Source organism: Rhinatrema bivittatum, chromosome 4 (genome assembly GCF_901001135.1).
Source record: "Rhinatrema bivittatum chromosome 4, aRhiBiv1.1, whole genome shotgun sequence".
NCBI lineage: Eukaryota > Metazoa > Chordata > Amphibia > Gymnophiona > Rhinatrematidae > Rhinatrema > Rhinatrema bivittatum.
In genome coordinates, this window is record NC_042618.1 from 219,684,779 (window position 1) to 219,711,454 (window position 26,676).

The 26,676-nt window shown below is 43.4% G+C and overlaps 1 protein-coding gene across 1 annotated transcript in view; it reads right to left on the reverse strand.

Moving 5' to 3' along the window:
• ANO4 (anoctamin 4) overlaps window positions 1–26,676 on the reverse strand; it is a 339,950-nt gene that overhangs the window by 76,732 nt on the left and 236,542 nt on the right. Inside the window, exons 15-16 of the mRNA XM_029599722.1 lie at window positions 11,173–11,307; window positions 628–724 (exon numbers count right to left, since the gene is read on the reverse strand). Coding sequence (XP_029455582.1) covers window positions 628–724; window positions 11,173–11,307 — 232 coding nt within the window. The remainder of the gene's footprint in view (window positions 1–627; window positions 725–11,172; window positions 11,308–26,676) is intronic.

Below are 26,676 nucleotides of genomic sequence, written 5' to 3' on the forward strand. Positions count from 1 at the left end.
TTGGCCAGCTGTCTTCAAAAGATATTGGGTTGAGTAGTGCTGTCAACATTAAAAAAAATAAAAAGAAGCAAGAAATATGCCAGTGGCTCAAACCCCTTCCTTCCCCCAAAAAGGGGCCATGCACCCTCCACCCCCGAAACCTCTCTTACATATAGTTTAAGCTCCAGAGTCTGCAGGTTGGGCCTCTTCTTCTCTAGTTCCCTTAAAAATAAAAGGATCGGGCTACCTCCTACCCCCAGCCTCCCCACCCACTCACAAGTGCCATGCTGACTCCCCACATCCCTCCTGACCCTCCCCAAACCTTCCCCCCCCCCCCCCCCCGATATCTTAAAATGCCTGACTGGGAGCGTGGTAAATACTTCCCCATTTCCGGCACTTCAAGCGCTGCATTGTGAGGTTTTTCAGTTATCCAGCTACATGTAGCCGGATAACTTTAGGTAAGTATATTCAGCGGGATGTTTGTCCATTGAATATACTGCAAAAAAGTATCCGGCTCATTTGTCCACTAAACGGCCTACTGAAGATTGGCCTGTGTGTGTTTAGACTGGAGGGAGGGGAAGACATTGGCAACATCAGCACAGATGGACGAGCCTCTGAGGCGGGGCAAGGAGAGCACATCACACGTACCTTGGCATAAACACAGCTGTCCGACAACCTCATGAAGGGACAATATTTATCACACAAAGGACACATTATTATATATGTGGCTTGGCAGACTTCTTTACTGGAAAAGACAAGAAATTATTAGCCTGCTGTACCACTACTGTAATTTTCTAAAACAACATTCTCATTAAGGCAATTAATTTTGTGGCATGTCAGCGTAGCTTTCACTATTTAGAGCACAGGCAAAAGGACATTTTCAAAATAATGCAGCAGCCAGGTGGAGGATCTTTGGTCTGGTCTCACTGATGAGACCGAGGTGAATAAAAAATGTAACCGGCCAACTTCAGACGTTAGCGAGTTAAACCTAACGAGATAAAAAATGTTCCCCTTTTGACTGGCTAAACATGACCAGCTAAAATGCATCGAGGCTCGGAAAGGTAGCTGGTTAAAAACGAGGTGGGGGACAGAGGCATGGGTCGGTCGGAAGCAGAATTTTGCCACTTGGTGCTGATGTTCAGTGTTGACCAGTTAAATAACCCGATCAACTCTGAACAGAAAATAGCAGTTGCTAAATGTAGCTGGGAAAATTTTATCCTGTCGGATTTCAGTAGATTTTGAGTTGCAAACCTAGGATCTGATTCACTAAGGACTTTTTCCCATAGCCGTAAAATGGGAGAAAAGCCTTACAAGTAAACTTCAAGACATGCACGCATGCACACGCGTGCGTGCAGATTTTATAACGCACGCGCGTATATGTGCGCGTGTTATAAAATCGGCTATCCGCACGTACATGCATGCACAATATTATATTGATGCGCACAAGCGTGTGCGAATGCTGTATCAAACACGCAACTGGAAGGAATTTTAGTAGGTACGCGTGGAGACGCAATAAGCCTTTTTCCCATTTCCCTCCCAGTTTTCCCCAGTAAAGGAGAGGACTTCCTAAACCCCCTAGTTAACTTGCCTCCCTTTTACCTTATTAGCCCCAAGCCTTAAAACTCAGCTCACTAGCCTAATTTTTTGTTATACTACTTACACGCAGACCATAGCTTAGATAAACTTACGTGGCAGGGGACCCCAGCGCGGTGCTTGTGCGCGTAACTACTTATGTGCTGACTTCATGGTGCAGTCCTGGCCCACCCATGTCCTGCCTATGCCCCACTCAGACAACACCCATGCCCCACCCCTTTTTCAGGAAATTTTTATGCATGTACCGGGAGATATGTGCGTGGCCGCGGGCATTTGAAAATCCCCGCAGCAGGCGCGCGGCCCAGCCACACATGTATCTCCTGGTTTTCATGTGCACAGGGCTTTTAAAATTAGCTCTTAAGCAGGAAGTAAAAACATGAGCTAATTTTAGTGCACTTTGGGGCTGATGCAATACAGTACGCTCAGCCGAGCGCACTGTATAACCTGCAGTTGGACGCTGGTTGTAGAGGCGCTAACTAATCCCCTTATGCAATAAGGGGATTAGCACCTCTACAATGCGCTTCCAATGCGGAGTGAAACTAATAGCACTCATCGCATGCAAATGTGATTATCAGCCTCCATTTTCCTAATCTGTGCATTTGCGCTGGTTAGGAAAACGGACGCTGCTAAATTCAGCGTCCGTTTTCTTATCCGGCGGGTAGCCGCCGACAGTGGAGCTCTCTCGGGCTCACGGTGTCAAGGAGGCACTTTTAAATTGAAAAACGCTCACGTTGTTTATTTCTAAACAAAATTAAACTATGCAAACACAAAATTTACCAAGCACAAATGTCAACTACTGTATTTATCAAATAAAGATATGTTACTAACTTTCAACTCATGTGTGTGTGTATGTGTGTGTATTATGAGGGAGCCTGTGCGAGAAAGCATGTGAGAATGAATGCGAATGAGGCATAAAGGGAAGACGTTAGGAGGAGAGAGAAGAAATAGAAAAAGAAAAGAGAGCCTGAAAAAGGAACTGGGAAAAGATTGACAAGGGGCAAGTGGAAAAAAGAAACCAGAACCAACTGATTAGAAAAATAAAAAGATCAGACAATAAAGGTTAAAAAAAAATATTTTGAGTTTTTACTGATTTGAATCTTTGGGAATGTGCATTTTTTATATTTTTGTATTTTGCTCTTTTTTCAGTATTCCACTGTTCAGTCAAGTTTCTAAGACTTTCTATTTTGGTTTTGTCTGCAATGTTCTGTTTCTAATTTGTAGTCCCATATTTATAGCAGACTAGCTTGTTCCTTTACTCCAATAGGGGGTATATTAGTATTCTAGGGCCTGGTGAAATATTTCCATTACCGCCATTTCATAGATACGGTTCCAGTTTGAGGCCTGAGAGTTAGAGCTGTTATTATATGTAATGGTAGGTTCTATATGTCTTTATTTTTTTTGTAGAGTTTTGTGTTACTTCACAAATAAGTTGATTTAAAAACGAGCTTGCGTGTGCCCAAACATGAGCGTATCCATGTACAAGCAAGGATATGCTGGGATTTTTCATTGTGCGCGCACTTGCACATGTATGTTTTATAATCCACCAACCTCGTATTAAGTATACTCCTAATTTTAAGAGGTTACTTGAATACGGCTAGTGCACGTCTTCCATAGGACTTTGTCAGCTTTTATGCGCATATGTAGGCAGATTTTAAAGCATGCTCGAGCCAAGGACAACCCAGTTTTTCCAATTAGTTCACCAGTTTGCCCAGTTAATATCAAGGTATTCCAGACTACTCTGGTTCTTCATCCTGCACATCCCCCAGTTGACCTAGCCCCCTCAACACTTTCCTGTAAGCCCTAAAACTCGAGATCTACAGACTTGCTCCTCATCTGGAGCAGTATTATGTAGATAAGAAGACAATGTATATATCTTATTCAAAAATGTATATTCCCAAAGTATGTGTTATACCAATATGTGTTACTGACGATTGTTACTTTTGTAACACTTGGAACAACGGTCTATAAAATAACTAAATAACTAAATGCCACAGCCTCTGGTTTTTAAAATACAGAGTTGTGTGCATAACTGTTGGCTCCGCCCTGGTACGCCCATGCTCTGCCTATGCCCTGCCCATGCCCCACCCCTTTTCCACCCTCTTATTTTTGACACATGCACCGGTATATACACATCTACTTCGCAGCTTTTTAAAGTCCGCATTGCTTGAGGAGACCACGTGATCTGATGAGCGGGTAGGCTGCAGGCTGACCGCAGTCCCAGCTCCCCCACCAAAACGCAGTGCTTCCCGGGAGCAAAAAACACATCGTGGCTCCCCAGGTGAATCGGGGCCATCACAGAAAAAAATCAGGCTGTTTTTTCCCAGCGGCGATTCCGGGTTGGCAGCGAAACAGCAGAAAAAAGAAAAAGCAACAGATAAGCCTGCCGAACCCAAGATGGCCGCTGTCCCTCCGAGCCCTCCAAGCTCCGGCGTGCGGGCAGAACAGCCCGATTTGGTTGGGGAGGTCACACAGGTGGTGGTTCAAGCATTAGAACCCCGATTTTCAGAACTAGCCCAAAAAATAAATGCTGGAAATGAAACGCTCCAAGAACTAAAAATGCAGTTAAGCAGACATTCAGCAAAGAATAGTAGATGTGGAAACTGAAACTCAGCATTTATTACAAAAACAAGAATCTCTGACAAAAAAGATTGTGTCCCTGGAAGAAAAAGTGGAAGATCTGGGAAACAGGTCACGGAGGAATAACTTGAGGTTTGTGGGCCTCCCAGAATCTATCCTGAGAAAGACTTGGCAAACATTCTGGAAACATGGCTGCTCCCTGCTCTAGGCCTTGTGGAGCTAGCGGGCAGTGTGACTGTTGAAAGAGCACACAGATTGGGGACTATAAAACAGGAGATCACCAAACCCAGGGTGGTAATTGCACGGTATTTGAATTTCTGCACAAAACTGCTATTATGCAAGCCTATAGGAGGAGTACAACCTTATCCTATGAGGGAAGTAGAATAATGATTTTTCAGGACTACTCTGCTGCAGTATCAGCCAAACGCAGGGAATTCTCACCGATCTGTGCAGATCTTTTCAACAGAAAATTAAAATTCACTCTTCAGTATCCCGCCCACATACGTATGGAACACAATGGGGCCTAGCATAGCTTCGACTCTGTGGAGGCAGTGAAACAGTACATAGCGGAAAAAATGGATGCTAGGTGAAACCTCGACAGAAACTGAACCTTGGGTACATATTCTCTCTCCCAAAGAGGAGGAAAGCCATCCTCTTTTGGAATGGTAACACTGCTTAATGTTTTCATGTTTAAAAAACACAAAAAAGGTGGTTGTTAAGATTATTACAATTGGCCGGCTGAGGGGTGTTCCCCTTTACGATATGGCGGGGGAGCCGGTGGGGAACAATCAGGTGGTTCTCTTAACCTCTTATATATGGAGGGCATAAGTGAAATACAGGAGACCTGGGGGGGGGGGGGGGGGTGAGGGGGGACTGTGGGGGGGGGATGGGGGGCAGGGTAGCACTGGACCAAGTTTTGTGAGGCAGTGTGCTGTTAATTGTCTGTTCCTGATTTTGCTTATGGTACAAGGAGTGCAATGAATGGGCTTTCTACTAAGGTCACAAGGCCTCACTTCTAGGCTGGGAGGGGTAGGCCTCACGGTAATTTGGAGACAAGGTACACATAGTTTTCTAATCAACCACAGAAAGGGGTATGGCTGAAAGGCTCAGATGTATTTCCTGGAACATAGCAAGCCTAGGTGCCCCAATAAAAAGGACTAAAATGTTACAATCACTGCGGCGGCACAAGACAAAAATAGCGTTTCTACAAGAAACCCATTTAACTGCTGCTGAAAGCGCAAAATTAGCAAGGGATTGGGTTGGCAAGGTGTATTACTCTCCTGCAGTGCACTGGAAAGCAGGGGTGGCCATACTACTGGGCAAAAACGTAGTATTTGAAGAGGCCCATGTAGCTTCTGACGACGAAGGGCGCTATGTTCATGTGACGGGGAAATTATTTGGTACTGAGGTTACCTTGTGCAGTGTTTACGCACCGAATTCTTATCAACATAGTTTCTTCACCACTCTCACTCAATTTCTCACGATACATCAAAAGGGTCTATTCATTTTAGCAGGAGATTTCAATCAAGTTATGGATCCCGGGTTGGATAGGTCTAACCCGGGAACGCCTGCGTGATATAATCAGCGAAAGGGAGTACCTTATCTGTGTCAGCAACTACAGCTCATAGACCCCTGGCGGATTCTCCATCCCGAGGAGAAAGATTACACTCACGTAGCGAGGGCTCACATGTCCATGTCTCGTATTGACTATATCTTAGCCTCCTCCCACAGATTTAGCAAAATTGGAATGGCAGAGATAGGACCAGAAGAGTTTTCAGATTATGCCATGATATGGGTGGATGTGGGTCTGGGTGGGCCAAAACAGGGGCAGCCCAGGTGGTGGTTCCCGCCGCATCTTTCTGAGGATAGGGACTTTCGAGTCTACCTCCAGGAAAAATGGCAGGAGTATGCTCGTCACAATGAGAAACACCAAGTCAATCCCATCCTCTTTTGGGAGGTGGGCAAGGCAATGATGAGGGGAGACATAATTGCATATGTTATCAGACAACAGAAGCTGGCCAGTAAACAGCTTATAGATTTGGGGTTGAAGGCTCAAAAGGCAAAAAGAAAATTAATAGCACATCCCACTGCTCAGGTTAAAAAGGAATATAGGGACCTTCTATATACCTTAAATTGTTACATACATTGCAGAATGCAACAAGATATATTGTTTTACAAACATAAACTATTCCATTTTGGTAACAAAATGGGAAAACTACTAGCAAAACAGGTTAGAGCCCAACGAGGCACAGCATTTATAGCAGTCTTAAAATACCATAAGGGAATACAGCATTCTTCAGGGTCACAGATATGTGCACTTTTTCAAAAATTTTATGAATCCCTATATGAAGCTGACTCTAACCCACACGCACCAACTGCGGAAAGTCATTTCTTTAGCAATCTTTCTTTACCGAAGCTGACTGCTGACCAGTTGCAATTTCTCAACACGCCCATCACTATCCAGGAAATATGGGAGAGTATAGGGTCCAGTCAGTCCCACAAGGCACCCGGTCCTGATGGCCTAAATGCAGATTACTATAAATTGTTGAAAACGGAAGTCGGTGACCCCTTATGGGCCTACTTCTCAGATGTTGCTCAAAAAGGGTTTACTAAAGAGGCCACTATGGCTTACATCACAGTCCTTCCTAAAAGTGGCAAAGACTTCCTAAATCCTGCTTCTTATAGGCCAATTTCCTTATTAAATTATGATGTAAAATTATTTGCCCAGATATTGGCCACAAGGCTCAGTGGGGTGTTGCCATGTCTTATCATTAACAATCAGGTGGGTTTTCTGAAGGATAGGAAGGCCAGCTGCCACTTGTTGAGTTTATGGTTGGCGATGACACACTGCAAGTCCCATAATATCCCAGCGGTGGGATTTGATGCAGAAAAGGCATTTGATAGAGTGGCTTGGGACTACCTATTCTCAGTGTTGCAGAAATATGGCTTTCAGGGGTGTGTATTGCAGAACATTGCATGGTTGTATAAGCAGCTGCAATCTATTATTATGGCCAACGGAGTAATGTCCGCCCCCTTTGACCTCCAGAGGGGAGTTAGGCAGGGATGCCCCCTATCCCCACTGCTATATATTCTTACGATAGACCCTCTGTTGAAGGCCATAGATGCCGACCCCGAGATAGAAGGTTTCAGGGTGGGGAAGACACACTTTAAACTTGCGGCCTTTGCTGATGATGTATTGGTATTTGCGCTGAACCCAATTATTTCATTGAGAAGAGTTTTAGAACTCCAAACTCAATTTAGTCAGTTCTCTGGTTTGAAAATCAACTTTGACAAGTCGGAGGCCATAGATGTTACGGGTCAGGTCCAAACGCAGTGGCCGGGAGAATTCCCTTTACGATGGGTCACCTCAGAAATTAAATACTTGGGAATCCGCATACCGACTGATGTTAGATGTATCTATGATGTTAATATAAATCCTCTGTTGCACAAGACCAAACAAAAACTGAAAGATTTGGAGTCTCTGCCATTATCATTGTCTGGGCAGATCCAACTTTTCAAAATGATTGAACTTCCCAAGTGGCTCTATGTCATCCACATGCTGCCTGTTTGGATTCACAAGTCATACATTGCGGAACTGAACACTGCACTACAAAATTTCCTCTGGCGGCATAAGAAAGCAAGGATTACCCTAACGACCATGATGTGTCCACTGTCTGAGGGAGGGCTGATGTGCCCCAATCTTCACATATAATGTTGCCAATCTTTTGTGCCATATCAGGGAATGGCTGGGTACCTCAGACATCTTCACACCAATGGACATGCTAAAAAAACTGGTGTACACTGTTTGCCCTAAGAAACCTCCTGACAGCGCCAAAACCTGCGCTACCCCTACCCATTCAAGAATTCCCGTACGTGGTGGCTTGTCGTAAAGCGTGGTGACACCTTTGTTCACGGCTTCATGTCTCCTGGCAGACCTTAACCTTTGCAACCATTGATGGCCCTTCTACATTTACCCCTAGATAGGAAAATGTGGTGTTTCAACACTGGAAACAGCTGGGCCTTACTCATATCCATCACCTTTTTAATAAGAAAGGAGGACACATTCATTTATTTACAGAATTACAATCCACATTCAGGATTCATCGGAACAGTTTCTTTGCTTATCTTCAAGTGAGGCATTTTTTACAGACGTGGGCAGGTAGTACTATGGTCACCCCCCACCAAGCTTCATTGACATTCTTCTTCTCCCCTTCTACGAAAGAGATGACTTGTTCCACCATGTTGAAAAAGATATTGCCCCTGGACACCTCCGAGCGCCTTGCTCGTATGGCCGCTGCCAGGACTCTAGACTGTCAGTGTGAAATCTCCCCACCACAACTTGCTGATTGCTTTAAAAAAGTTGCCAGTTATACGGAAAATATACAATTATGGGAAAATCAATTCAAACTGTTACACAGAAGTTATGTGGCTCCAGTGCAGGCCTTCCGATGGCAGCTGGCTATGTCTACTGCTTGTATCAAATGTGGGCATAACTCTGCCACCTTCCGGCATAATTTTTGGGACTGCAACCTCATCCGGAGGTTTTGGGAGCATGTATTGGACGATCTGGGTCAACTTCTAAAGCGAGTGATACCAATGAACACAGGACTCTTTGCCTGCTGCATGTGACACGTGACATCTTACCAGGGGCCCAGAATCGGGCACACTGCCTGTTTTTATGCAAAGCCTTGCTATTAGCCAAACACTAGTCTATTCTGAAGCAGTGGATACATAAAGGCCCTCCGACTCTGACACAATGGAGACTGAAACTACATCAATTGGTGATATACGAGCAGCTTTCCGCAAAATCATCAATATCGGCTAAGAGAGGGCAAAAGTAGCGCCGGCCGTATTGCCAATATTCAAAATGGCGCCGGCGCTACTTTTGCCCTCACTATGTCGACATAGTGAGGGCAAAAGTAGCGCCGGCGCCATTTTGAATACTGGCAATAAGGCCCACATGCAGAAGGTCACTCCCGGACCCCCGCTGAACTTTTGGCAAGTCTTGTGGGGGTCAGGAGGCCCCCCCCAAGCTGACCAAAAGTCCCTGGGGGTCCAGCGGGGGTCTGGGAGCGATCTCCTGCACTCATGACGTCGGGTGACAGGAACCAAAATGGCGCCGGCGTTACCTTTGCCCTGTCATATGGTAAGGGCAAAGGGCCACTGGCGCCATTTCTTTTAACGCAGCCGTGGCCCAAGAGCGGGAGATTGCGCCGGAACCCCCCCACTGGACCCCAGGTAATTTAAAACATTTTGGGGGGCTTCGGGAGGGTGGGGGATTTATTTTAAAGGGTTGGGGTGGGTTTTAGGGTGCCGGTTTTCCCGCCCTCCCCCGATTTACGATTTTTTACGATTTAAAAAAAACAAAAACCATGACGATCAGATTTCCCTCCCCCCCATCCAAAATCGATCGTTAAGACGATCGATCACCCGATTCACATCCCTAGTAAAAACTACAAGCCGCTCATGTGCACACTTATCTGGAAAAGAAGAGGCACATCCGGGTAAGTTCTAATGAATGCAGCTAAGTAGCAGCACTTAGCTGGATAAGTCTGAAAAGCACTACTTGTCCATCTAAGCACTTTTCAGACTTATGCAGGTTTGTAAGAGAACCAGATAGGTCTAAATAAAAGTGCTATTTATCTGAATAAGTTGAAAATTGTCCGAGTAAGTGGCAGCAATGGTGCTAATTAGCTGCATAAGTCAGAATTTTGCCGGTTAAGTGTGCACAAATGATTTACCTGCATATTTGTACTTTGAATTTCAAAGGAATACACAAATAGATTTTATTCACATTATTTAGACCCCTTTACTCCCTATAAGTTGGCTTTTACATGCGTAAGTCGGGAGATTTTATAATATTCGCGCGGCAATGAAATAACCAGGTTTACCAATTAGTCTACCAGTTCACCCAGTCCATCTGCAGCTCATGAAGACCCTCCTGGATCTTCCGCCTGAAGTCCCCCCATTTCACCCAGGCCCTCCACTCGCTCATTTTTTCACTTTTAAGATATTTACAATTACTTACACCACATATTGACCAGGAAGAAATATACGCAAGTAAAAGACTTACCACTTTGTCAGGTTGGAAATAGCAACTTATAATCATAAATATTGGCTTCTCCCTGGAACACTCCTGGCACGCCCCTTTTTTACACGTGCAAATTTACTTGTAGCCCCCAATTTACATGCATATGTTGTGGTTTTAAAAATATACTCACATATATCCATTTTACGTATGCACATGCTATTTTGTTTTGTGCGCATCTTTTGAAAATTCAACTCTAAGGCATTATTTATTGATACATCTAGTAGGGTTCAGACCGGTATGCCTCCTGCATACCCATGTTAATCGTGGGACCATCCAAAAAATAAGTTCTGGATTCGCCACTGAACTTGACTACATCTTTAGTCCCCAAATGCCTGAACAGTAAGTTTTCCAGTGAATATTAAAAGCCCTGGGGTAGATTTTAAAAGGTTGTGCACGGGCATACATATGTGCACGCTACCTGGTGCACGCACATGTACACCCGATTTTATAACTTGTGTGCGCAGGCACACGCAAGATATAAAATCAGGGATCGGTGCGCGCAAGGTGGTGCACAATTGGGCACCTTGCGCGAGCTGAGCCGCGCTGCCTTCCCCCATTCCCTCCCCCCTAACCTGAGCTTCCCACCCCTTCCCCTAACCTTTCCTCCCCCTAGCCCTACTCTAACCCCCCAAAATTTTTATTTTACCTTTTGTGCCTGCCTCTGGGCAGGCGCAAGTTGCGTGCGCCGGCAGCCTGCCGGCACGCGATCCTTCAACACTGTGTCGGAGGCCTCTGGCCCCGCCCCCTCCCCACCCCTTTTTGCAAGCCCTGGGACTTAGACATGTCCCGGGGCTTTACGCGCATCGCCGGGCCTTTATAAAATAGGCCCAGCGCACGTAACTTTTAAAAAATCCAGCCCATTATACAAGCAAATCAATTAACTAAATCTTTAGTTATAACGCTCATATGGAACACAGAATTTGCCACGTTACCTGACTTGGCAGTAGTCCACAGTGAAGACTCCATACAAAAAGACAAACAGTCCAATGAAGGCAGCTGGGAAGAGCATTCCTGTATACCAGCCCAACCAGGCAAAGTATAAGCCAATTTTCTCTCCAAAATATCTCCTGTTTAACACAGCAAACCAGAATTACAGACCTGCTTGTTAAATGGTGTTCTCCAGTAATCAATACAATAGAATTTACATTTTTAGAAGAAAAGGTTTTTAGTACACTTTTCTGACCACAGTTTGAAATCTAAAATGGAGGTTTTCACCAAGGTTAACATGTCAAGAACAACTACAGAATTATAGGAATATCCCTTCTTTTAGTCATGAAGCCAACAGCTCAGCGATTTACCTTGATTTAAAAATAAAAATCTGTCAGCTGCGATCATGTATTATGCCAGCTAATGTTTAACATTAAAAATGTCAAACTGTTAGTTGTATTCTACAAAGAGATGGTCCATTTTCATAACACAGTAAGTCACGTTACCACCGATGAGTACTGGAGTGGTCAATTTATTTGGTTGACAATTATATTGCAACAAGACTCATGATAAATAGGTATCAAAAAGGTATACAGTATGACCAGTCTTAATTCTTCATAGCACATTTGTAGCATTATTTTTAATGTTAGACCTTGCCATGAAGATAAATGATTATGCACCTTGTCTGGAAGATTTTTAGAAAACATGATATAACTGGGAAGGTATCCACATAGACAGAAAAAAAGAGTTAGAAATCAGGAACCAAAATATTGTGCTAAATAAGCTGCTTCCAGAATAGCAGGAGATAAAAGAGGGAAATAACTGCTTTGAAGACACAGAGAGCCATTATCTGGCTAGATTTAGAGTACTTGTCTGGAAAAACAAGTAGGCAATGTGTACTTTCACTGGTTTGAACCCAGAAATAGTTGGGAATGTGGTCTAGAAATTTTATAAATAAATATGTAACCCTTATTTGGGATGTGGTAAGTCCAAAGGGCACACAATCTAATTTATTTCTTTGGGGCTGCTCTGGCTAGCTGACGTGTCCCCAGATTAACTCTCAATCCTTGGGGGATTCCTTTTATGTGTGGAAGCTCTTGCTTATGGCCCAGATGATGAAAAGAGGTTGCCAGTGTATGGATACTGTAGTAAAGTTTCCCATGAGGTGAGAGGCTGTAAAAATTAGACAGGACCAGGACTGGGTGTCAAATAATAATTGACTGATTCATAAATTTAAACAAGGTCCATTGTCCAAAAATGAGTGTATATCTGACTGCTGATACAGGATTTTCTACAAGGTTGGTAGGTATCCTTATTACAGACATCTGGGTAGAGCCCATGCTGATTTTAAATACACATACTCTCCCAGTGCCCGTCCCATGGAATCCTAGTGAGAGGTTCCCAATTTGTATTGCAAAAATCCTATCTTTAGACATCTTCCACCTTCTAGCCTGTCTTGGTCCCTTGATGTGCAGAGATCCGGATGGGGTCTCCTTCTCTTGTTCTTTCTTCCTTTGGTTCAGCTGTTCCTTTATCCTTAGCTGTTACTTCAGGTGATTTCTCTTGTGGAAAAATCTGTGGGATCAGGCTAGTTCTCAGCACTGCAATCCCTGTGGAGAAGGGGAATCCAAAAATCCTCCCTACTAAAGCTGGATTTTAAAAGCTCGGTGCACGTAAAAATTGCCTCTTACGTGCATGGCTGGGCCCTATGTGCACCACGTGAATTTTCTAAAGGGCCGTCCATTGCTCCTACCATGTGACAGGGGCCGGCCAATGGCACCGGTAGCCCCGTTACATGGTATGGGCAAAGGGCCACTGGTGCCATTTTGATTACTGGCAGCCGACAGCCCGAGAGCGGGAGATTGCTCCAGGGACCCCCGCTGGACCACCAGGGACTTTCGGCGAGTCTTTGGGGGGGGGGGGGAGGTTGTATTTAATTACATTTGAAGGGTTGGGGTGCTTTTTTTTTTTTTTTTTTTAACAAAATTGGCAACGAAAATTTTTTTTCGATCTGGGGGGTGGACCGAAATGGCCCACCCTGGACCTGAAAATGAAACAGCAATGAAAAAAAATGTATGCACACCACTACTATATACCATTTAGTCTGATGTCTGTGGTGAAAAAATTAATGGAATCTCTGCTAAAACAGAGGATAGTGCAATTTCTAGAATCCAGTGGATTGCAAAAATTGAGGCAGCATGGTTCTACCAGAGATAGATTTGTTAGACTAATTTGATCAATTTCTTTCACTGGAAGACCAGAGAGTTGGATCAAAGGCGAGCTTAGATGTAGTATAAAAGATTTCAGTAAGGTCTTCACATGGTTTAGCATCGGCAACTTATAAATAAATTGAGCACCCTTGGTAAAGGTGCTAGAGTGACTGACTGGGTCATGAACTGGTTGAGTGGAAGGTGACAAAGAGTAACGGTTAATGGAGGTCACTTTGAGGAGGGGGAGGTGCTACTAGCTCTGTGCCTCAGGAATTGGTCCTTGGACTGTTTTGTTTTTTTCCAGAATGCAATGCCGGAGTCTTGGCCTAGGCCCGGGCCAATGATGGAGCCTCTGCCAAACCCTTGCAGACAAACTTACCTGATTCATTGGGTATCCACAGAAGCAGCAGCTCTGGGTCCAGATGCCTGGGCCTTGGCCTAGGCCGGAGGCCAGACCCAGAGCTTACATCATGGCCCATAGGCCAGGACCCGATACCTGGACCCAAGTCCCAATGCCAGGACCTCAGCTTCAGCCTAGGAACAGGCCCAGATCTGGAGCCCAGGCCTTGGAGCAGCTCCAACACATCTGACATCCTCTTCTTTTCTTCTTCAACTGACTCTATCTTCTGGGGTCACACTGGCATTAACTAACTCTGGCACATTCATCCCAATGGAAGGCGCCATTTTGATGTACACAATATACAGCAATTCTGTACATCAAAATGGCTTCGCCACTGGGGTAAATATGCCGTAGATATCTATTTATTTATTTTAAAACATTTATTTGTCCTTCCTACGTTCAGGGCAAGGGTACAAGGTACATAGGTAATCAAAACGTCATTAAAAATTAACTCCGGTGCAACCCCAGTGGACAGCATCAGTTAAAGAAACGATGAGGATAGCAGATGCATCAGAACTGATTTGAGGCCTAGACTCCAGGCCTGAGCATGACCCTAGGCCAAGACCTAGGCATTAGGACTCAGCCTCCAGGCTGTGCCTGGTGTCGGACCTGGGTCCAGCCTGAGGCAGGCTGAGGTGTTGTGCCGAGGCTGAGGCCCAGGCTTCAGGATTTGGCCTCTGGGCTAATCCACAGCATTGGACCTGGGCCAGGCTCTGACCTAGCTCAAGGCCCAAGCATTGGGACCTGTTCTCCGGGCCAGGCCTCATTATCAGACCTGGGTCTGGGTTGAAGCCCCAGTGTTGGGACCCGGCCTCAGGGCTGGGCTTTGGTGTCAGGCCTGGGTCTGGGCCCCAGGCTCCAGACTGGGCTTGGCATTGAGTCTAGGCTGTGGCCCAGGCATTGGGACCTGGCCTCCTGTCTGGGCCCCGGCATCAGTCCTGTGTATGGGTCAAGGCTCTGGCATCAGGACCCGGCCTCTGGGAGGGTCCTGGCCCCAGAATGTTTTTACGGTGGATACTTGGCCTTGGGAGATCCTGTTTTTGTTTTTTTGGCATTTTTTTTTTTTAAATGTTTGATTTGGTTTTTTCACACGAACGAAACAAATCAAACATTCCATGAACCAAAATTTGTGGGAAAAAAAACCCTCCTGAAAACAAACCAAAAAAACCAAAAATAAATTTATTTTCCCTACACATCCCTAATAGTTGGTGGCCTCCTTTCTAAAGCATATGGGGACAAAATTAAAGATCTAAGCATATATACCCTAGAGGAAAGGTGAGATAGGGGAGATATGATAGAGACATTTAAATACCTCCAAGGTTTCCATGCACAGGAGGCAAGCCTCTTTCAAGAAAATGGAAGCTCTAGAATGAGGGGTCATGGGATGTGGGTGAAAGGAGATAGACTCTGGAGTAATCTTAAGAAATATTTCTTTAAAGAGAGGATAGTAGATGTATGGAACAGCCTCCCAATGGATGTGGTAAAGAGAAAAACAGTGTCTGAATTCAAGAAAGCTTGGGATAAACACAGGGGTAGTGATGGGAACTGTAAAGCTAAATTAACTGGGTGGAAGGGCAGACTAGATACTAGATAGGCCATACAGTTTTTTTTTCTGCCATCACATTTCTATGTTGCTATCTTAACCAGGAGTGGAAAACTACTTTATTTTTATAATGTAATGTAAAAGATGGACCTTTTTGCCAATATACTTCAAAATTTTCTAATTCTTGCCATAGAATCTACCCCTTAGACCAGTAGAGGCCAACTTTGGTCCTCAAGAGCTACAAAGGCTTGGTTTTCAGGATATCCACAGATTTGCATACACTGCTTTCGTTTATCTCATGCATATTCATTGTGAATATACTGAAAACCAAAGCTTTCTACAGCTCTTGAAAACTAGAATTGGATACTTCTGAACTACATTGTAGATAAGTTCCAGAGCTAAATTTATCTTTTAAGTGCTCCTAGCATAGGAGCGGGTACAGGGGTGGGTGGAGTGTCCTCCTCCAAATATGGGGAAATGGAGGAGCGGAAGAGGAGAGTGGGAGGTCTTCCTCCAAGATGTAGGGACAGGCCAGCAGCAGTTCTAGTTTGCAGTGCCCTGAATGGCATTGGCCCACAAGCCCCTGCACCTTTAAGGGAATGAATCTGACAGGGCGCTGTCACTCAGGCTAAGGTTGTTTGTGAGTGAGTGTTCCTGAAACAGAAGAAAAGTTGCCTCTTTCAGCCGGGTATCCCTAGGCAGCTGTGCGCTTTAGCTGATGAGAAATCTGGACCTGGGAGGTTCACTATAGCTCTAAAATAAGTACTGTTGGTTTACAAAATCTTGGGGGTTTAAGGGGAGAAATGATCATATGTATTATAATTAGGGGAGGTCCAAGAAAACAAACCGGTAACCGATCCAATGTAGCGGACAGCAGAAGAATGAAAGGATGGATCGGTTAAAATGGACTTTATTGAAACTTGCCCGACTCTGGCCGAGTTTCGCTCTGCCAAGCTGCCTCAGGGGCTGTGGCACATAAATATAAACAATTAAAAATACACACAAACATAAATATTTGTATCAACATATAAATATGATATAAAACATATTTAAAAAAAATATATTAAAAAAATATATTAAATAATACAAATACACAAACGCTTAAACAAGGGGACAATACATGTTTTGTGTGCATAAAATGATGATGTTGCATAAAAAATTACGTGTTTGAAAGTACAGATACCAATATCTGAAAAATCAATTGAAAACTGCGGAGAAGAGTGAAAACAAATCTTGCAAAAGACATGGTCTATGACAATCATCACAATGCATAATGCACTTCATCAAACAGCATATGGCTAATACATGCAAAATTTGTAGTAAAAGGAAGGTGAGAAAACGAAAAAAATATGAAATGGAATGTATTGTTGAGGAGATCAATGTATATAATTATTAATAAAATAATTGCGTTAAAAATTCATATAGATTGTAGTGTATAAGGATAGTATCATTTTTTGCCTCCAAAAGCAATATTTTATTTTAAAAAACTGCTCACAGGACCCACCCCAACCCTTTCCCTTTAATAAAATATACGCCATTACTCTCTCTGTATACACCATTACTCTCTCTGTATACGCCATTACTCTCTCCTCCATTAGCTTTTCTAACCGACTTATCTGTCCTGGGTGGGAACAGCAACCCAGGACAGATAAGTTGGTTATAGAAAAAGCTAATGGAGGAGAGAGTAACGGCACAGTAACACACATATTAAACAAGATTAGAGGCGCTTCATTTAAAGATTTATTATTTGAACATTTTTAAAGAGTGTATCATGCTGAAAAAAGAAAAACAAAACAAAGGGGTGGAGGAAATTGGTTAATGATTATAATTTGACAGCACATTACATGAGAGTAATGGTGTATACAATCTTGTATGAAACCTTCCACTCCATCCTTTAAAATATTTTTCTGTGGGGTTTTGATATATAAAAAATTAATAGATTGACTATAAGAAAGAAAAAGAGTAACACACTAGGGTGGTTTGCATGCCATAAAAGTTTTTTTGAAAAAAACAGTATAAAAAAACATAAACGGAGGAGTCAATGATTGGAGTATTACAAATTAGGCAGCCTCTGTCACCTGATGGGGCAATGGGCAATGAGAACCATTATTCAAAATGGTGTTATCCAGTCCTTTTCCCCTATCATGTGACAGGGGCTGCCCAATGGTACCAGTAGCCCTTGTCATCACATGATGGGACATTTTGAATAATGGCAGCAGGAGGTTGTTCCTGGGTCCTCACTAGACCACCAGGGACATTTCGGTGAGTCCTGGGGGCTCAGGAGGGTGGGCTAGGTTGGGTGAGACGGGTCAGCTGGTATATGGGTTGAATATTTTAATAAAGGGGAAGGACTGGGAGCAGGTCCTATTAGTTTTTTTTTTTTTTGGTTTTTTTTTAAATAATGAAACAAAAACAAAAAAATGATATGGCGAACCCAAAATGGCACACTCCCAAAATGATAGGGTAGATGAAAAACTTTTTTTGTGTGTGTACAGCCCTAATTGTACTGATTGCCTGTGACTAAATCACACCCATGATAGCATCTTTACTATTTTAATAGGAAGGACAATTTTCAAACCACATGGACTTGCAAGCCAATTTTGAAAAAGAAACTCCCCAGCGAATTTCCTTTTGAATATCCATGGTGGGTCAGTGGTGACGGGGTCTTTACCCCGCATATAGGCAAGTGGAAAGTACATAGGGTAGAGCAATGCTTTAGATTGTGTTGAGCCTTAATTGGAAAGATGGGCTCAAAATCCAAATATTAAATATACATGTTTACAAGGCACTCTGTTTTGTCTCATGCTTTTCAACTAACCCAAAGAGTGATGATATCCCATGAAATATGGAGCCTTACTAATAAAGATTTTGAAAATGGCTCAGAAAGTTCTCTCTCACATTATGGTTTCAATATGCATATGTAAGTGATAAGGAGTTATACATTTGAATGAAATGATAAACACAGCTGATATTGCCACATAGTGGCATATAATTACTTTCACATAAAACCTTGTGTTTGTACACTAATGATAAGCAGTAATTATGTCAGTAATTATAGAGACACATATTGATGCCTTCTGGATCATTAAGAATATAGGAAAAACAAAGTGCTTTAATTGGTTTCAAGTAATCATCAACACCTTGAGATTGTGATAAACACATTCTGTACTTTATATTGTGCATCTGGAAGGTTAGGACATAAGAAATAAGAACATAAGAAATTTCCATGCTGGGTCAGACCAAGGGTCCATCAAGCCCAGCATCCTGTTTCCAATAGTGGCCAAACCAGGCCAGAAGAACCTGGCAAGTACCCAAACACTAAGAAGAATTCCTAATCATCTCTCATGATGCAAATCTCTTTATTAGTGAAACAACCTCTCTCCCAAATGCTCAACCTCAGATTGATAACCACTCTCTTCCTACCTCCCCTTCAACAATTCCTGATTATTTCAAAAATTCTTCGTACGTAAGAGATTTAGGCACCCTCTTAGACAACCAGTTCAACTTTAAAAGATTTGTTAACAATACAACTAAAAAAAGAGGGATCACATCACTCCAATCCTATACCACCTCCACTGGCTCCCCATCAAATATAGAATTATATACAAAGTACTAACCATCATACACAAAAACTTACATAATCTAGCCCCACTCGATCTCACTTTCCAGATTCGCCCTAAATACTCCACCAGACCTTTGAGAAAAGCTTACCTTGGTACCCTCTTCGTCCCTCAAGCTAAAACATCTCTAAGAAAAAGGGCCTTTTCTACCGCTGGTCCCTCTAACTGGAACACTCTCCCTCCTGACCTCCGACAAGAGATTTGCCCTATCTCCTTTAAGAAAAAACTTAAAACTTGGTTATTCAAGCTTGCCTTTCCAGAACCATCTTGTTAGCTTAAAGCCTTCTCTACATCTCTTACTACACTTTTCTGTTTATTTCTCTCCCTTATATGGTTTGATCTGTTATTAATCTTAGTCTTTTTCATTTTTTTTTCATTTATTCTGATTCCCTCTGAAGAGACCCTTAGTCACTCTTTTGACTTTCCCTTTTATTTTATTTTTTGATTGATTGATTTATTTATTTTTATTTTTATTTTATTTTATTTTATTTATTTTATGTTATTATTTTTATTCTATTTCATTCCATTTATGTCTTCCGCTTTTCCCCACTCCTTTTCATACATACCTGCTCCCTAACTAAGCCTAGTACAAGAACAACAAATTTTTGAATTATACATTTACTGGACTTTTATCACTTATGACCTTCATTACTATGTAATCCAATCCAATTCTTATCTACCTTGATTACTATGTAATTTAAATTTTATATTTAGTTTTTCTTCTCATTGACTATTACTTAAAGTTGCTTAAATGTTCATTGTTCCATGTAAGGCCGTCTGGCAAGTTTTTGTTCTTTGTAAACCGGTTTGATTTGCATCTAATGTAGGAAGATCGGTATAAAAAAACAATAAATAAATAAGATCCCATGCTACTGATGCAATTAATAGCAGTGGCTATTCCCTAAGTAAACTTGATTAATAGCAGTTAATGTAAAGATTTGTAACCTATCATTAAAATCATCCATTGTACCTGGAGGATAGCTAATGTAAAGCAATATTTAAAAAGGGCTCCAGGGGCAATCCGGGAAACTACAGACCGGTTAGCCTGACTTCAGTGCAGGAAAAATAGTGGAAAGTGTTCTAAGTATCAAAACCACACAGAACATATAGAAAGACATGGTTTAATGGAACAAAGTCAGCATGGCTTTACCCAAGGCAAGTCTTGCCTAACAATTCTGCTTCACTTTTTTGAAGGAGTTAATAAACATGTGGATAAAGGTGAACCGGTAGATGTAGTGTACTTGGATTTTCAGAAGGCGTTTGATAAAGCTCCTCATGAGAGGCTTCTAGGAAAAGTAAAAAGTCATGGGATAGGTGGTGATGTCCTTTCGTGGATTACAAACTGGCTAAAAGACAGGAAACAGAGAGTAGGATTAAATGGACAATTTTCTCAGTGGAAGGGAGTGGGCAGTGGAGTGCCTCAGGGATCTGTATTGGGACCCTTACTTTTCAATATATTTATAAATGATCTGGAAAGAAATATGACAAGTGAGGTAATCAAATTTGCAGATGATACAAAATTGTTCAGAGTAGTTAAATCACAAGCAGATTGTGATAAATTGCAGGAAGATCTTGTGAGACTGGAAAATTGAGCATCAAAATGGCAGATGAAATTTAATGTGGATAAGTGCAAGGTGATGCATATAGGGAAAAATAACCCATGCTATAGTTACACAATGTTAGGTTCCATATTAGGTGCTACCACCCAAGAAAGATCTAGGCCTCATAGTGGATAACACATTGAAATCTTCGGTTCAGTGTGCTGCGGCAGTCAAAAAAGTAAACAGAATGTTGGGAATTATTAGGAAGGGAATGGTGAATAAAACGGAAAATGTCATAATGCCTCTGTATCGCTCCATGGTGAGACCCCACCTTGAATACTATGTACTAGAGATGTGAATCGGAACCGGAATCGGTTCGGATTCCAGTTCCGATTCACATGTGGATTTTTTTGCATCGGGCCCGATTGCGGTTTTGTTTATCGGCTGCGCCCGAGCCGATAAACAAAAAACCCACCCGACCCTTTAAAACTAACCCCTTAGCTTCCCCCACCCTCCCGACGCCCCCAAAAACCTTTCACAGGTACCTGGTGGTCCAGTGGGGGTCCCGGGAGCGATCTCCTGCTCCGGGCCATCCTCTCGCTCCCGGGTGGTCAGCTGCCACTAATCAAAATGGCACCGCTGGCCCTTTGCCCTTACCATGAGACAGGATATCCATGCCATTAGCTGGACCCTGTCACATGGTAGGAGCACTGGATGGCCGGCGCCATCTTGTGCTCCTACCATGTGACAGGGGCTGACTAATGGCACCGGTAGCCCCTGTGACATAGTAAGGGCAAAGGCTATCGGCACCATTTTGAATACTGGCAGCCGACGGTCCGAGTGCAGGAGGTCGCTCCCGGACCCCCGCTGGACTTTTGGCAAGTCTTGTGGGGGTCATGATGGTCCCCCAAGACTTGCCAAAAGCCCCTGGTGGTCCAGCGGGGGTCCGGGAGCGATCTCCTGCACCCGGGCCATCGGCTGCCAGTAATCAAAATGGCGCCGATAGCCTTTGCCCTTACTATGTCACAGGGGCTACCGGTGCCATTTGTGAGCCCCTGTCACATGGTAGTAGCACAAGATGGCGCCGGCCATCCAGTGCTCCTACCATGTGACAGGGTCCGGCCAATGGCACGGATACCCTGTCACATGGTAAGGGCAAAGGGCCATCGATGCCATTTTGATTAGTGGCAGCCGACGGCCCGGGATCAGGAGGATGGCCCGGAGAGGGAGATCGCTCCTGGGACCCCCTCTGGACCACCAGGTACCTGTAAAAAGTTTCTGGGGGCGTCGGGAGGGTGGGGAAAGCTAAGGGGTTAGTTTTAAAGGGTCGGGGTGGGTTTAGGGGTTATTTTTGTGTGCCGTTTTTTCCACCCTCCCCCAAAATGATAAGGGAACCCCCACAATCAATATCGTGGGGTTTTCCTATCATTTTGGGGAAGCCCCCGATTTCTGACGATTTTGAAAATATCAACGATATTTTCAATCGTCCGAAGCCCGATTCACATCCCTACTGTGTACAATTCTGGTCACCCTATCTCAAAAATATATAATTGCGATGGAGAGGGTACAGAGAAGGGCGACCAAAATGATAAGGGGACTAGAACAGCTCCCTTATGAGGAAAAACTAAAGAGGTTAGGACTCTTCAGCTTGGAGAAGAGATGGCTGAGGGGGGATATGATAGAGGTGTTTAAAATCATGAGAGATCTAGAACAGGTAGATGTAAATCGGTTATTTAGTCTTTCAGATAATAGAAAGACTAGGGGGCACTCCATGAAGTTAGCATGTGGCACATATAAAACTAATCGGAGAAGGTTCTTCTTCACTCAACGCACAATTAAACTCTGGAATTTGTTGCCAGGGGACGTGGTTAATGCAGTTAGTATAGCTGTGTTTTAAAAAGGATTGGATAAGTTCTTGGAGGAAAAGTCCATTACCTGCTATTAATTAAGTTGACTTAGAAAATAGCCACTGCTATCACTAGTAACGGTAATATGAAATAGACTTAGTTTTTGGGTACTTGCCAGGTTCTTATGGCCTGGATTAGCCACTGTTGGAAACAGGATGCTGGGCTTGATGGACCCTTGGTCTGACCCAGGATGGCATGTTCTTATGTAATGGACTTCTTCTCCAAGATCTTATCCAAACCTTTTTTGAACCCAGCTACACCAACTGCACTAACCACATCCTCTGGCAACAAATTCCAGAACTTTATTGTGCGCTGAGTGAAAAATAATTTTCTCTGATTCATCTTAAATGTGCTACTTGCTAACTTCATGGAATGCCCCCTAGTCCTTCTATTATTCGAAAGTGTAAATAACCGATTCACATCTACTCGTTCAAGACCTCCCATTATCTTAAAGACCTCTATCATATCCCCCCTCAGCCATCTCTTCTCCAAGCTGAACAGCCCTAACATCTTCAGCCTTTCCTCAAAGGGGAGCTATTCCATCCCCTTTATCATTTTGGTTGCCCTTCTCTGTACATTCTCCATTGCAACTATATCTTTTTTGAGATGTGGCAACCAGAACTGTACACAGAATTCAAGGTGCGGTCTCACTATGGAGCGATATAGAGGCATTATGACATTTTCCGTTTTATTAACCATTCCCTTCCTAATAATTCCTATTATTCAGATGGACAGCAGATGGCCAACTCTATACTCTCTTTACCCTTTAAATACCCACTGCTTGCCCTTGCAAGAGATAGATTGCTGGGCTAGATGCACCTTTGGTCTGTTCCAGTTTGACAATTCTTACCTTCTCACAGATATATGTGCATGCTTTCCTTTGGAAAATTTTCCCTGCCAAAACTAGCAGCACACATTTACACTGTGTGCAGAACTTTCCCAAAAAAATGTATGTGCACACTTTTGAGAATTCAAAACGTGCACAGAAGTGCAAATCCCTCCCCAACCCCACCTCTGAGAACTCCTTTTCTCACTATGGGTAAACAGGTACACATGTGCGCTGATTAGGAAAACAGGACGCTGATAAATTCAGCGTCCATTTTCTTAACCGGCGGACAGCCACCGACAGCGGACCTCTCTCCAGCTTGCGCTGTCAAGGAGGCACTAGGGGCACACAATCGCCCCTAGCGCCTCCTCGACAGTGCGAGCCCTAATTTAAATATTGCATCGTGCCCCCAGGAGAGGTGCCTGGGGGCAAGTTATGAAAGCAGGCGCTGAATACACAGCCCACTTTCAGCGCAAGTTTTTTGGATCGGCCCCAATATGTATGATGTTTACCCGCATATTGGATTAACAACTTTGTAAACCTGTTAAGGCTTGAGTGGGTGGTGGGGGCAGGGTTAAATGGTTTAGCAATGAAGAGGGTGATTATGATTGTTCTTTGTTTGTTTTAATATTTGTTAATGCTGTTTGTACTGAAAAGCGCTCTGATAGTTTTGCTAATGGTGCAGTCTATACATGTTTACATATAGAAACATAGAAATGACGGCAGAAAAAGACCAATTGGCCCATCTAGTCTGCCCAGCAAGCTTCCACACTTATTTTCCCATACTTATCTGTTCCACCATCCCCTGTCATTGGTGCAGAGAGTAGAGATGTGAATCGTGTGCCCGATCGTCTTAACGATCGGGTTCAGCTAGAGGGGGGAAAAAATCTGATCGTGGGTGATGTGGGTGATGTGAATCAGAATTGGTTCCGATTCACATCGTTATTTTTTTTGTAGTGAGGCGCGACCCTTTAAAATTAACCCCTTACCTTCCCCCACCCTCCCGAACCCCCCCAAAACTTTTTACGATTACCTGGTGGTCCAGTGGGGGCACGGGGACCGATCTCCCGCTCTCGGGCCATCGGCGCTATTTTGGCTGCCACTCAAAAATGGCGCCGATGGCCCAATAAAAAACCCCACCCGACCCTTTAAAAACAACCCCTTAGCTTCCCCCACCCTCCTGAGCCCCCCAAAACATACCTGGTGGTCTAGTGGTGGTCCCGGGAGCGATCTCCCATTCTCAGGCCATCGGCTGCCACTCATAAAGATGGTGCCGATGGCCCTTTGCCCTTACCATATGACAGGGTATCCATGCCATTGGCCGGCTCCTGTCACATGGTAGGAGCACTGGATGGCCGGCGCCATCTTTAAAGATGGTGGCGGCCATCTTTACGACAGCAACGACCATCTTTAAATATGGTGGCGGTCATCTTTAAATACGGCAGTGGCCATCTTTAAAGATGGCGGCGGCCATCTTTACGAAGGCGGCGGCCATCTTTAAAGATGGCGCCGGCCAGCCAGTGCTCCTACCATATGACAGGGGCTGGCCAATGGCACGGATACCCTGTCATATGGTAAGGGCAAAGGGCCATCAGCGCCATCTTTATGAGTGGCAGCCGACGGCCTGAGAACGGGAGATCGCTCCCGGGACCACCACTAGACCACCAGGTATGTTTTGGGGGGATCGGGAGGGTGGGGGAAGCTAAGGGGTCGTTTTTAAAGGGTCGGGTGGGGGTTTTTTTTTATCGGGCCATTTTTGAGTGGCAGCCAAAATGGCACCGATGGACTGAGAGGCTAAATTATAGCAGGATTAATACATATCCAACTAAGTGGCTGAATATGACTATTTTGCTATTTAGATGGGTAACTTTTGAGTTATTTGTCTAAATAGCTTTTGAATATGGACTTCATTGTTAATATACTCTAAGAGTGATTGAAAATGATGGAGGTTGAACAGGGTACAAGCTAATTAGTCCTTGGTAGGGCATGTTGCAATATTGGACTATCTTTCATAATTTCTTTTATGCTTTAGTTTTTCAAAATTTGTTATTATATATATGTTATGTTTGTACATTGCTTTGAGAGACTTTTTCTGAAAAGCAATTTATAAAAGGAATAAAATGAGGAAGGATAGCTGCCAAAACTGCTCATGTGCACCCATTTACATGTGTATATGAGCCCATGTAAAGTTGCTACCATATTTTATAACCTGTGCATAAAATGATATACACGGGTTATAAAATATGTGTGCATATGTGCGTACAAATGCTCGCGCAAGTTCGAACTTATCTGGATAAATGCAGATTTATCAGGCTAAGTTGTGGCAGTTAGCTGGATAAGTCCAAAAAATGCTACTTAGCACACCTGCTGCTATGTAGCTGGCTTACACTGGCACCTTATTCATTCCCCCCGCAAAACTCACACACCTCATCTCCACCAAAGACAGAGCATTATCCACTGGAACTCTATGCCCCCCAACATACGACTTGAGCCCTGCACTCAGACATTCAAAAAGAAATTAAAGGCTTGGCTCTTTAAACAGGCCTTCGTTTAACACCTCGCCACTCCATCTTGCTGACACGTGACCCAAGTCTCCTGTACATAATCCCTCTCTGAGTTATTTCTAATATGTTGATCCAGTTACTTTGTTTCTACTGTTCTCCCCCTTCTCTGCCTATCCTCCCTCCACTATCCTTTTATCCTCTCTGATTACAACCTTCTACTTATTGCCATATTGATCAACCAGTTATTTGTTTTAAGGTAACTTTCTACCCTGTTCTTTTCCATTTCCTCCTCTCTATCCGTTCTATGTAAACCAATGTGATGTCCATACAAACTTCGGTATATAAAAGCATTACATAAATAAATAAGATAAATCTCCAAATTCCCACTTACATGCACAAATCCAGTACTGTGAATAGATTCAAAAGTTAGGATCTAAGTAGGCATCTCAAAGATGAGGTGGAAGGAGAAATAACCAACAGGACACAGTGATACCAGGGTATAAATTATACTGATATAAAATTGGTGGAGAGGTGGTATTATATGTAAAAGATGGCAAAGAGTCAAACATAATACAAATCCTGCAGAAAACCTAATGCACTACGGAGTCCTTAGGATTGGAACTTCTATGTATGATGGGTAAGAGTATTGCAGTGGGTGTATACTAGAGATGTGAATCGGAACAGATATCGGATCCGATTCTGGTTCCGATTCACATCTATAGAGATGTAAATCGGAACTGATATCGGACTACTGTCTATCTGGCCAAGATGATGAAACAGACTGTGAAATGCTGCTGAAATAAGAAAGGCAAATACATTTGGCAACACAATAATAATAATGGGAGATTTCAGCTACCCCAGTATTGACTGGGTCAATGTCTCACCGGATGCTAGACAGGTTAAGATTTTAGATGCCATAAATAACTATTTCATGGACATTTGGTCCTAGAACCAATAA